The sequence below is a fragment of the Phaethon aethereus genome (genome assembly GCF_964289735.1).
Source record: "Phaethon aethereus genome assembly, chromosome: 2".
Lineage (NCBI taxonomy): Eukaryota > Metazoa > Chordata > Aves > Phaethontiformes > Phaethontidae > Phaethon > Phaethon aethereus.
The window spans coordinates 105939496-105952868 of record NC_138582.1 but is presented as its reverse complement, the minus strand read 5'-3'; the positions used below and the strand labels follow the sequence as shown (position 1 = coordinate 105952868).

At 41.3% G+C, this 13373-nt stretch overlaps 1 protein-coding gene across 6 annotated transcripts in view; it reads left to right on the top strand.

Annotated features, from left to right (window-relative positions):
* Window positions 1-13373, top strand: part of TGFBR1 (transforming growth factor beta receptor 1) — a gene marked incomplete at both ends in the record, with an annotated part of 28527 nt that overhangs the window by 8840 nt on the left and 6314 nt on the right. For 4 of the 6 annotated variants that reach the window (XM_082014689.1, XM_082014690.1, XM_082014685.1 and 1 more), the window contains 2 exons: window positions 9029-9196; window positions 9895-10051. In XM_082014689.1, coding sequence (XP_081870815.1) covers window positions 9029-9196; window positions 9895-10051 — 325 coding nt within the window. The remainder of the gene's footprint in view (window positions 1-9028; window positions 9197-9894; window positions 10052-13373) is intronic. The other 2 variants (XM_082014688.1, XM_082014687.1) reach the window with 1 other exon arrangement.

Genomic DNA, 13373 nt, shown 5'->3' with positions numbered 1-13373 from the left:
ATCCAGCCTGACCTTGAATGTTTCCAAGGATGAGGCATCTACTACCTCTCTGGGCAACCTGTGTCAGTATCTCACCACCCTCATTGTGAAAAATATCATCTTTATATCTAGTTGAAATGTACCCTCTTTTAGTTTAAAACCATTAGTAGTTGTCTTATCGCTACAGGCCCTGCTGAAAAGTCTGTCCCCATCTTTCTTATAAACCCCCTTTAAGTACTGGAAGGCTGCAATAAGGTCTTCCCGGAGCTTTCTCTTCTTCAGGCTGAACAACCGTAACTCTCTCAGCCTTTCTTCACAGGTTAGGTGTTCCATCCCTCTGATCATTGTTGTGGCCCTCCTCTGGACCCTCTCCAACAGGTCCATGTCTTTGCTGTGCTGAGGGCTCCAAAGCTGGACGCAGTACTCCAGGTGGGGTCTCACCAGAGTGGAGTAGAGGGGCAGAATCACACCCCTCAACCTGCTGGCCACGCTTCTTTGGGTGCAGCCCAGGATATAGTTGGCCTTCTGGGCTACGAGCGCGCACTGCCAGCTCATGTCCAGCTTTTCCACCCGTAGCCTCCAAGACACTCTTGGCAGGGCTGCTCTCAATCCCTTCATCCCCCAGCCTGTATTGATACCAGGGGTTGCCCTGACCCAGGTGTAGGGCCTTCCATTTGTCCTTGTTAAACCTCATGAGGTTCACGTGGGCCCAATTTTGAGCTTGTCCAGGTTCCTCTGGATGATATCCCATCCCTCAGGTATGTCAACTGCACCACTCAGCTTGGTGTCATCTGCAAACTTGCTGAGGGTGTGCTCGATTCCACTGTCTGTGTCATTGATGGAGATATTAAACAGTACTGGTCCCAGTACAGACTCCTGAGGTACACCACTTTTCACTGATCTCCATCTGGACATTGAGCTGTTGACCACTACCCTCTAGCTGCAACCCTCCAACCAATTCCTCATCCACCCAACAATCCAACCGTCAAATCCATCTCTCTCCCATTTAGAGAAGGATGTTTTGGGGGACTGTGTCAAAGGCCTTACACAAGTCCAGATAGATGACATTGGTAGCTCTTCCCTTGTCCACTGATGTGGTCACTCCATCACAGAAGGCCACTAGGTTGGTCAGGCAGGACTTGCCCTTGGTGAAGCCATGCTGGCTGTCTCGAATCACCTCCCTGTCCTCCCTGTGCCTTGGCATAGTTTCTAGGAGGATCTATTCCATGATCTTCGCAGGCACAGAAGTGAGGCTGATGGGGTCAGTAGTTCCCAGGGTCCTCCTTGGTACGCTTTTTAAGAATGGGTGCAATGTTTCCCTTTTTCCAGTCTCCAGGGACTTCACCTGACTGCCATTAATTTTCAGATATCATGAAGAGTGGCTTGGCAACTACATCAGCCATTTCCCTCAGGGCTCTGGGATGCATCTCATCAGGTCCCATTGACTTTTGCATGTTCAGGTTCCTCAGGTGGTCTTGAACCTGACCTCCTCTTACAGTGTGAGAGACTGCCAGTGAAGACTAAGGCAAAGAAGTTGTTCAGTACCTCAGCTGCCTTATCTGTTGTTACCAGTCTGTCAGTCTTGCTCATCAAGGGGAGTGCGCTTTCTTTGACCTTCCTTCTCTGGCTGACGTACCTGTAGAAGCCCTTGTTGTTTGCATCCCTTGCCCACTTCAGCTCCAGCCACACCTTGGCCCTCCTGACCCCATCCCTACCCAACCAGGCAGTGTCCCTGTAATCTTCGCAGGATACCTGTCCCTGCTTCTATTGCCTGTGCATTTCCTTCTTGCCCTTTAGTTTGCCCAGCAGGTCTTGACTCAGCCATGCTGGTCTCTTGCCTTCCCTTCCCAATTTCTTACACCTGGGGATTGAGAGCTCATGTGCTCTATGGAAAGTGTCCTGTCCTTTAATTTCTGCCAGCTCTGCTCTGCTCCCTTGTCCCTGAGGTCAGTTTCCCAGGGGGTCCTATTTACTGAGTTAGTCAGTATCAAACTTTTAACAAGATCTATCTGTAGTTAAGCATACCAGTGTCCCATTTTGCCTAAAACTCGTAGATAGTTTGTCCCAAAAATACACTTGACTGCTGTGCAGAGGAAGGTTTCCTAAACAAGTGGGTTCCTATAAATAATTTCCTGATTGCTGGCTCAGGTTCCAGGTACAATAGGATGAAATTCCATTTGACTGGGTCATCTTTAGGTTCCTTGTGATATAATAAGATGTGATTATAAAATTGTTTCTGGCTTCTATTGTTAATATGCTGTACATCCAAAGGAAAAAATCCGTAGTTGATAGGTCATGCCATTATTTGGGGCTTTAGGGCAAGGTTCTTCTGTTTTCTTGAACTAGTTGGTAATTGGTTTAAAAAAAAAAATGGATGAAGATGTGTTTTGAAAATGCTGCTATTCTTGACTCCATCTTCTAACTGTCTGAGCAGATGTGGAAAGCTAGATTATTTCTAACCCACCAGTGCAGAATTCTAAGTATAACCCTTCACATTCTCTCAGTGAGGAAATAGGTACACACCATTCTTTCTGGGTTAAGCATTCAGAAGTCCTGAATATTGAAGGATGTTAATACTTCAGCTTCTGTTTAGAATACTCCCATTAAATGGGAGAACATAGAGGGACCATGAAGGAGGTAGTTCTTTCAGTTTAGCAGGTGTGCTCTCATGGTACTCTGAAAGGAGTAAGTGTATCACAACAGGGTTTTAGAGACTAATGGTTTAAAAACACCTATTAAGTATTTCATTGTAGATGCTGGTGCTAACTGATAAATGCTTATTCTGTGCCAGGTGCAAGATGAAGTATTAGTTTACAGCAGTAATAGCTGTGAAGTATTTGCATCCATTTCTCCACAGGCCAGGCTGTTGAATGCATTCAGGAGTTACTACAGCCTAGCTGGAATGCACAGTCATTAGAATGTAAGAATCTGACTGTGTGTCTGAGACCTTGCAAAGATGACTACAGACAGAGAGCAGTACAAGGAATTACTTGTTGCAATCCTAATTCAGTGCTTACTGAAAGCTTTGGTGATACATGGAGAAGGATTCTCAGGAGTAGGTTCTTGCGTATCCATCATGAATGCTGAGGACTTGTATCTCCTGACATTTAGTTTGTGGAGTAAATGTGGGCCAGTGTTGTGCTGCATTTCTCACTACTAGTAAAGGCATTAAGTAAAGTGCTTAATGAGAAACAAAGTTTCTCCTCTCAGTACAACTGCTGGGCAATGTCTGGTTGGTCATTGTAGTTGTAAAATTGGGGGGGTGCTTCAACTGGAAGGGTGCATGTATAGATTAGAAAGTGTTTACAAGCACAGATAGATCAGCTAAGTTAGTGGTGTTCAGCTCAGATAGTGGAGTCATAAAGCTTGTGACTGAACTACTGTCTTCCCTCCTTGTTCTGCTATACTGTCTAGACATTCCACGTGCCTTAATGGCACATCTCCTCCTGTACTTCCCTACAGCTGTATGGTGTTCAGAAGGCTGCAGGAGCTGGTCCAACCTGTCTGCTTTCCCATCCCAAAATTTAGTGGGAAATAGGTGTTGCTGTTATGCCAGCTTGAGGGCTGAGAAGCAGTATATGATTTTAACTGCAGTTGTGTTCTGTCTGGCTGGCACATTTGTGTTCTGTGTAGCTCTGTACTTTGCAGTATATGCTAACTTTCACATACTGCCAGATCAGGGAAATTACTTTCTAGGCCATGTGTTGCCATGTTTTGAACTGTCTAAACAGATATGTTTTGGGTGTTTCTTTCATTTTGTTCTTTCTAAGCTAGATACTTAATTGAAAAGTATATTAGGGACTACTTATCTGCATTGTTCTACTAACAGAAGAGTAGTGGCAGCAACCTCTGTTTGCAGTACTAAAAGTTTCCCTGGATTAGCTGTCTGTAACCATAACTGTCTGTAGTCATGTTACAAGTAAGCTGTAGTCTTGTACTTTCAGATAACTTTATGCACTAAAATACGTTGGCCTCTCCATTCCTTCTCTTTGATTGAAAGCTGCACTTCCCTAGGTGAAAGTTTTGTTCAGTCAGACTACCTTACATGGTAAGTAGACCCCTAGGAATGATGTTAGGCAACATGCTGTGGAGAAACAAGCAGAATTCCTTCCTCTTGAGAAAAGTAATATCTGAGCCATTTATTCTTTTTTGAAGCTCTGGCTTTAGCCTGAGAAGAAGGAATTTGACTGGAAAATCTTGGTAATCTACACAGTTAAGTGCTTTTCATCAATTTAATCAGATTACTATCTCTATGTGATGGAGTCAAGCTGTTTCACTAACAAAATACCAGTCCTCTTCCAGCCACAGTGTTTTCCCCGACATTTCACTGAATATCTCATTTCCAAGAGTTTTCTAGTTATAGATCCCATCTGTACCTGATCTTTTCACTGCTTTTTTGTCTCTCTTCTCTGTTACATTAGCCTTTTTTGGCATGCAGATAATGTATCCCACTCTCTTTGAAACACTTTACTATGTGACACTAGAGAACACATGCAGTTAGGAAGTTTCCGTAATTTTTTAAACATTCAACTTGGAACATAAGTGTGTGGCTCAAAACTCTTGTACCAAGCAATACTGTCACACCTTGGAACCTAGTATTTGGTTTAAAAACAAGCCTGTGCCAAGTCCAGATTTTTGTTTTGCTAGTACCAATGTGAAAAACACATTTTTCACTTAAGTGAATTCAGTCAATTCAGTTTTAATTGGAACTTGATTATATATTTGATAAAGCAGTTTGTTATGAATGCATTTCTTCAAGAGGCAGCTTGTGTAAGATGGATGTTGCTTGGACTTTGCTAATGTTTTTTTCTCAAACTTAATGGGTCTTCTAACTATGAATTTGAAAGTTAATTTACTCAGACTTTAAAATTTTGTTAGAACTGCAAAAGAAAAACATTTTACTTCTGAGTGATTTTGATGATCTAAAATACTTTCAGGTTTCTTGCAAACAGATGAAATAACCATAAATAATCTCTTAAATAGGTTTCCAAGAACATACGTAAGTATTTGTAGTGTTCTTGAACATTCTGAAATTGCTTGAGATTCTTGATCATGGTGCGTATGTGAACTAAATTAGGTTACCTTGTCATGAAAGGCTGTGCTACTGTATGTAATTACTATTGAGTGTAATTACTTTTTCTTACCTGATAAGCAAGTCCTGTGATTGAAAGCTTCATGGCAGATGCTGTTTATTGTGTGGCGAAAAATACTTAGGGTCAGATTAATTATTACTTGGTAATAATTAACTACTGTCAATGGTGTAAGACAACTTAAGTTCATCGTAATATGTTCTGCTTAAATTGCTAAACGAATGTGTAGCTTGTCAAATATAGCAAGGTAAAGAATGTAGTAGGTCTGATGTGCTAGCTGGATGCTATACTTGCAGACAAGCAGAAATGCAGCAATAATTAATATTATTCATGTAAGCTTGGATGTAACACCATCCTTTCTTAAAATCTGGTTGGAGATCCAGAAATATGACATACAATAGGAAAGAATCATGGCTCCTTTCAGAATGTTTAGTAAGCCCAGCTTTGGAAGGAAGGTCTGAATGTTAAGACTTGCAGGTCATAAGATAAAGCTGAAGTAGAAGGGTCTGTAATCAGCAGCATATTCTATTCTTAGGTGGGCACCTAGAGTTAAGAGGGGGGAAGAGTTTATGCAAAGATATTGTAAGCTTGGTTCGAAGCAATGATAATTCTTCAGGAACTTTGATGTCTTTAAAAGATGTGTTTGAACACAATAGGTCTGGTAGTCTACTTGAAATAGAATACTAATTTCCCTACTTACTGTTGAGTTTAGATGCCTGCTGAGGTATCACATTCATAAGAAACATGACAAGAAATCAAATACAGGATTAAGCAATGAGTGTGTATGGTGTTAATGCCCAGGAGAGGATTATTTCAGGCTATGTAGGGTCATAACTGGTGAAGCAGTAGACTAAAACTGAGTGAAGAGAATATTCTAAACTGATTAAGTTCGTTTATTTTGAACTTCAACAGCTTTTTGGAGCAATTTGACTATATGTATTTGAGAGCACCTTTTATACGCCTGTGAACACATGCCTGTTTCTGACAGTTCTGTAAAACTGGTTCAGTGAAGCTAATACTGTTGGATTGACTTTTCAGAGACCATAATTCTCTTTGGAAAAAGTCATATTTGATAGTATGCAGAGTTCTACAAGTTCATGCCTGGATATGTGAAGTAACAAAACAAGCAGCAGTCCTAACTATGAAATAATTAAAGATTTTTTTTGAAATCTTTAATTTCCCTTTTAAAAAAAAAAAAAGCAAAGCTTAGGACCCACGTTTGTGGGTATGTTATAAGAAGTTTCCCGCAACAGCAGATTTCTAACAGTCTTTTACAGGTTAGAGCATTTGACTGCTTTCTTCTGCCGGTTTAAATGAAAACTTAGTTGAGACTATTCTGTGAATGTAGCAAGGCAGAATTCTTGTTCCATTGTAAGAATTAGTTGAATCTAGATTAGGCTTTCATTTCCCTACTCTGAAGCATTTAGTGGTGTATTGGGTTTGCATGGCAAGGTTTTGGTAGCATGGGGGCTACAGGGGTGGCTTCTTATAAGAAGCTTCCCTGTGTCTAATGGAGACAAATGCCAGCTGGCTCCAAGACAGACCGGACACTGGCCAAGGCCGAGCCCATCAGTGATAGTGGTAGCACCTCTGGGATAACATATTTAAGAAGGGGGAGGTGGGGAAGCAACAGCAGTTGCAGCTGGAGAGAGGAGTTAGAATATGTGAGAGACAACTCCAGACACCAAGGTCAGTGAAGGAGGGGAAGGAGGTGCTCCAGGTGCTGGAGCAGAGATTCCCCTGCAGCCTGTCGTGAAGACCATGGTGAGGCAGGCTGTCTGCTTGCAGCCCGTGGAGGTTAACAGTGGAGCAGATATCTACCTGCAGCCTGGGGAGGACCCCAGGCCAGAATAGGGGGATGCCCAAAGGAGGCTGTGATCCCATGGGAAGCCTGCACTGGAGCAAGTTCCTGGGAGGACCTGTGGACCCATGGAGAGAGGAGTCCGCATGGGAGCAGATTTGCTGGCGGGACTTGTGACCCCTGGGGGACCTGTGCTGGAGCAGTGTGCTCCTGAAGGACTGCACGCTGTGGAAGGGGCCCAGGCTGGAGCAAAGAACTGCAGCCTGTGGAAAGGACTCCCAGTGGAGAAGTTTGTGGAGGACTGTCTCCTGTGGGCAGGACCCCATGCTGGAGCAGGGGAAGAGTGTGAGGAGTCCTTCCCTTGAGGAGGAAGGAGTAGCAGAGACAACGTGTGGTGGACTGACCGTGACCCTTATTCCCTGTGCTGCTCAGGGGGGAAGAGGTAGAGAAAAAATCAGGAGTGAAATTGAGTCTGGGAAAAAGGAGGGAGGGGTTAAGGTTTGATTGTATTTCTCATTATCCTGCTCTGATTTTGATTGGCAAGAAACTAAACTAATTTCCCCAAGTTGAGTCTTTTTTGCCTGTGATGGTAGTTGTGAAATGATCTCTCCCTGTCCTTATCTCGACGCAGGAGCTTCTTGTTACACTTTCTCTTCCCTGTCCGGCTGAGGAGTGATAGCCAGGGTCAACCTACCACAGGTGGCTTTTTAATTTTTTTAAGTTATTTTTAATGGCATCACTGGCCTCCCTAGAAACACTTAAGTAGAAGGGATGCTTGAAAGCTTTCCTGCTGCCACCCACATGCTTATTTAAAGATAAGCACAAGCACTTACATAATTTCTGTCAATCAGGTCAGGCATTGTGTGACCTGGCTTGGCCCTCCCACACTTTCTGGGCCAGGTGTGTTCTTTGAGGTGAGTGGAGGAAAAGGGGAAGGAAACATGAGAACCTTCTATTTGGAAACTAAACATTTTTCAGTATGTTTATGATAGGAACTAACTTCTGAATTCACTTTTCCATCCTATTCTTCATATTTAGTTCCTGCATATGCATTTTGATAATCCTTAGGAACACCTACATAATGAGATATCCTTTTGGCTTTTACTGAGTTTTCTCACTTGTTCTTCAGGAATAGTGGCTGTATAATTCAGGATAGAAGTTCAGCTGAAATCTTTTATGGGATAACTAGTCTTTAAAAGAGATGAAAGACTCCTCTTCTACAAAAGTAGTTAGCTATAAAAACAGTTCTCAGATATGCCACATGAGAGTTGCTTTTATAACAGAACAAAATTGGAAAATACATTTGGTGGCAGGGTTGTTCTTTTCTGGGTATATTTCTACTTCCTAGGTTTAAAAAAAGGTTTAATAATAGGAACAGTTTAGTTCTTATCTGTTACTTGTACATCTTGGGATATCTGCAAATGTATTATGGCCTGTCTTGTTCTTAACTGTTCAATGAAAAATCATACAGCAAACTGGTTTTCTCATAATCAGTGTTTTTCACTCTCTTTACCCTTGTGCCTCCTGGAAATCTCAGTTTTTGGCCAGCAACTTAGAGGTCACCAGAGGTGGGATTTGACTTTTGTTTTTGAAGTAATATGTCAAATTGCTGCTTGCAAGCTTCTGTTCCAGGAGGAAAAAATCCACTAGCTGCTGGTAACTGTGGGAATTGTCTCCCACGCTGAGGCCAGATAGGTTATGAGAAAACTGAAGGAGTTACGGGGCAAAGCCTGAAAGACTGTTTTTTGGTTTGTTTTTTTTTTTTATGGGTAGCCTGGACAATATTGTACTAGACCAATAGTGACAGGATTAGGTTTGCATCATGCATTCAGCACTGTTCCCTCTCAAGCAGAAAAGTTAGGGGAAGGCAGGGCCTGGCTAATACCATGAATAGTTCACTTTGGAATCAGTGACATCATCTTTCATTTAGTTTAAATAAAAGAATACTCACTGAGCTGTTCAGAAAGCCTTGCATGATAGTCCCAGCCCTTAGAGGCATTTAAATGTTACAGGGGTAGAAGTAAAGATTAAGAATCTAATTGGCTGAGGTTCCTTGCAAAACATAATTTGTACTTCATAAGCATTGTATAGAAGTGGCATATATGGTTTGCTTGTCTTTGTGTATATGTGTGGTATTCATGCCAGTGTTATTTTGCAGACAATGGTACATGGACTCAGCTGTGGTTGGTGTCAGACTATCATGAGCATGGATCACTCTTTGATTACCTGAACAGGTATACAGTAACAGTGGAAGGAATGATAAAATTAGCTTTGTCCACTGCCAGTGGTCTTGCTCATCTTCACATGGAAATTGTTGGCACACAAGGTAATCTTAAAACTCTTCAGCCTGTCATGTAGATAATACTGGATTTGTTTTAAAATGAGACATAGGTAGCTCTTTCTACTATAAAACTCTTCTTAATTAGAACATTCAGCCTTTTCAGGGTGTAGTTGTTTTGCACACAGCTACTTACTTGTGTGATAAGACAGCTGAACTCAGCACAGATACCCAAGTTAATCCCTTGTGGAGTTCAGTGACTTGAAAAATGTTTCGTTGGGACCTGTAATTTCTGAACTAATAAACTTCTTAATTTGGCAGGCTTTTTACCTTCCTTTCTATGGTATATCCAGGTTTTGTAATGTAACAGTCCTTCCTATAAAATACCTATTAAAAGGCACTAAGTAATGGTGCCTGTAGTATCTTAACTTTGATTTGAGACAGCACTGTGGGTCTATTTCCAGAGATATTAGGAACTTTTTTGTGGCAAGTAGTATATGTATGCAATAAATACTTGCAGGAAGAGGGAAAGGAGCAATACAGCGGAGTAATACGGTAGATGTTTTAAGACACGTTTCTGGACAGCCAGCCAGTCCCCAATGAATGATTTCAGGAGTCACCTTGATGCACATAAAGCAGCAGAACTAGAAGGAATTCTGTAACTTTAAGCAAAATCTGCATCAGGCTTAGAATAGTAGGAGTTAAGTTTTTTACAGATGTGTTATTTCTATTTTTTTCCATTACAGGCAAACCAGCAATTGCCCACAGAGATTTGAAATCAAAAAATATATTGGTAAAAAAGAATGGAACATGCTGCATTGCAGACCTAGGATTGGCGGTTAGGCACGATTCAGCTACAGACACAATTGATATTGCCCCAAACCACAGAGTGGGAACAAAAAGGTAAAATCATTAATGTGGTGTCAGGCAACTTTTATAATAAAATGCTGTGTTTTTTTCTTGTCCCATATAGAAGACTTTTGCGGATACAAACACAAGTAGGAAAATTGTGGAAATCTTCCACAGGAAATATGGAAAATACGAATAATGGCAGGTAGACTTCCTAGGCACTTCCTTGCCAGCTGGTAATTTAGTTAGACAGTATGTGCTTAAAAAGCATGCTGAATCTTGGCACCTATCACTAGCATGTGTAAAATACCAAAAACTTGCAAAATATTTTAGGGAACAAGTATATATTAAAACTAGGAGACTTCATGAATGACAGTTTTAGAGGTTTCACTGCTATATCTTTATTCTTTTTGCTTTGTGCTGCATGGAAGTGTTGGCTGCAGCCCAGTCTAAGGTGTAAGACAGGATACTGACAGTGGTAGTAAAAAACTGAATTTTTTTCAGTGTGAAGCCTATGTGGTAGAACATACCAAGGTGCAAAGTCTTGGACATGGGCTTTCATGGGATCATATTTTTGAGAGAAATGAGAGAACTTGAAACAGCAGTCATCTTTGTCATCTAGTGCAAAATGGAATTATCAATGCATGAGTCAGTGTAATCCCTTTCTTTTAAAGGCCTGCTTCTGAATTTGGAAATACAGATTTTCTTGTCATCAAAAGAACTCAGAGCTGTAACTCCATCAACACAAGTGCAGTTAAACTTACTGGCTGTAATTTAGCATTGCTTGACCTTCAGACAATAATAACTGGAAGCTGTTCTGAAAAGATTAATTTCCTTTAGTAATCTGTGCAGCTATACAGCATACAGAGATAGCAGCACTAGCAATGAATCACGGCAACAGAGTTGTGTGACGTGGGCAACTTTTTGTCCTTTTGATGCATATAGGCTCAGTGGTATGTCAAACTGAAGTTTGTATGCCTGTCATGGAGAAACGTGTGGAAGCCCAGTAGTTCAGAGCTGTACACGATTAACTTCAGCATATGCCCTAGCAGTGTTGTAGAAAATTCTGTGTTGATCTTGCCCAATCTCCAATCCATACATAAAAAGTACTTTTTTTAATCTATGTCTTTAGCAAGTGATACTGCAGGGGAGGGGCGGGGCATGTGGTTGGGGTTTTACAATGAACTAGGATGCCCCTTTAGCGGTGTCGTTTTGGACAGAAAAAAAAACTTCTAAGGCTCAGTGAACAAAAGCTTTTAGAACATTGACTGAAAATTTATTTTGCTAACTGTTCTATCACTGAAATTACTTTGTTCTCAAGCTCTGCTATACTAGTCCTTTGTCAACTTTAAAAATACCACACAAGCAGTCAGATGAGACTTGTTGTCTGCACTGCAAACTACTGGGCATTATTCCTTCTCAAAGGCTCAGTAATCATTGGTAGTAGAACAGCAGAGTACTTTGGAATTTGTCATTGCAAACTTAGCTGTATGCAAGGTGTATTCCACATGTGACTTAGTATTTTCTACTATACTACATGCAAAGAAAAATTATGTGCAAATCAGTTACTTTCTGTAGTCTTTGGAGAAAGCATCCTTTCAGCTCTGTCTGTAGATCCCACTTACAAGACCTCTTCTTGTGTAGGCACTGTTAAATTGCTTGTTCATCTGCTTTATGCTTCACAAGGGTAAAGCTGTAGCAACTCTTGCTGCAGTGGGCAGTAGCAGGACTAAGTCAGTTTGCCACTTCAGAGATATTAGTCACTTCTACCTCTCTGAAAATTGTTCATTCTCATAAAAAGCTTGGTTCCCTCTTATTCCCTCTTGTGCATTTTTAGGTAGGTAACTCTGCATCTCTGGTTAACTTTTCGTAATAAAGTTCAGATCTACCTGTTCAATGACTATTTTAATTCCCATTGATTGCCACTGCTGGTACCTCTTCTGCACATGGAAGCTCTGTGTGCAAGTTCGGGGAGATTTGACTAAGTTTATTTTTTCTAATGATTGTCTGTTGTAAAAATGTATGGTCTAGGTAGTGAGCAGGATTCTTGGGTGAGTGATCTAGGTTCCGAGTCAGACTGATGATCCTTCTCTCCAGCTGAGTGAATCTTTATTTCTTTTCTATTCAGAGGCTTAACTTTACCAGAGGGTGTGAACTGTGTGCTTTCACAACTCAGCCTGCAGCATAAAGCAGGGAATGTGAGCTTTAAACTGAGAAGGAAATAGAATCTCTCTCTCACTCCCTGAGGCAAGTAACAAAAAAAAAGACTAATTTTCCTTTTTCTTTAAAGTGTGACCCAGCTGTTATTTTGGTAGTTGAAATAGACTGTGTTTAAAAAGTTTGGCTGCAAATTCTACCTTAACATGGGTGCTTTTCTGCAGTTTTACCTAAACCCAATATAAGCAGATTTCTATCCATGCTTGTGGAGAACAGCCTTGATGAAGGAAGATGTTACACTCACCATGTTGTGTATGCATCCTGCTTGACATCAACATATGTTGTACAAGAAATTTAGGCAACTAATACAGAGCTTTTAGACTAGAAGGGGTGGAGGAAGAGCTCAGCGGGCACCCAGAGTTTGGCAAGGCCATGCTCAACATAATTTGTACACTTCTTTGTAGACTTACCCTTTCATTCGTGGAGGGTACTGAGCTGCAGACCTTGGACAGAAGGTCAAAGGTAGTCTATGTAGAGTAGTTCTCCAGAACCTAAAATACTGTTTCTGACAAGCAATGCATTTCCAATATATAACCTGACAAGGAGATGCAGGTTTCTCTCCCTTTTGTCTGATAGCTGTAGAACGGCAAATCTGCTAACCGCACTAGATTACCTACTTGCCTTTCGCCTCTCTTGTTCCAGCAATAATCTCTGACTTTTTGAGCACTCAGTCACCATTCCGAGTTATGGAAGCCAAAGCCAATCTAAATGCATTAATGGAGGATCATGGTAAGAGGTTGATTTGCCAATAAACTCAATAGAAATCACACTTGGGAGGGTGGGGAGGTGGGATTTTTTTTTTCTTTGGAAGGGTACGAATTCAGCTCCATTGCCACATTCAGGCCTCGTATGGTCTTTCCTGTTAAAACGCTTGTCCTTAGGATGATACACAGAAACTGAGACAATGTCCTTCACTGCTTGTATAAGTGACTCTGGCTGACAGTCTTGTAACATGGTTGGGGTTTTTGGTTTGGTGTTTTTCTAGCTCCATCACTCTTCTCATCCCCTAGTGATCTTAAGATAGGTCAATCAATCTTTCTTCTAGACCCAAAGCTGATCACTGTACTGTCAAGTACATAAGGTAGCATGAGAAGATGATCCAATAATGCAAAATCCTTGGAGAACATTAATACACCCACCACAATCTTGCATTCTTGAT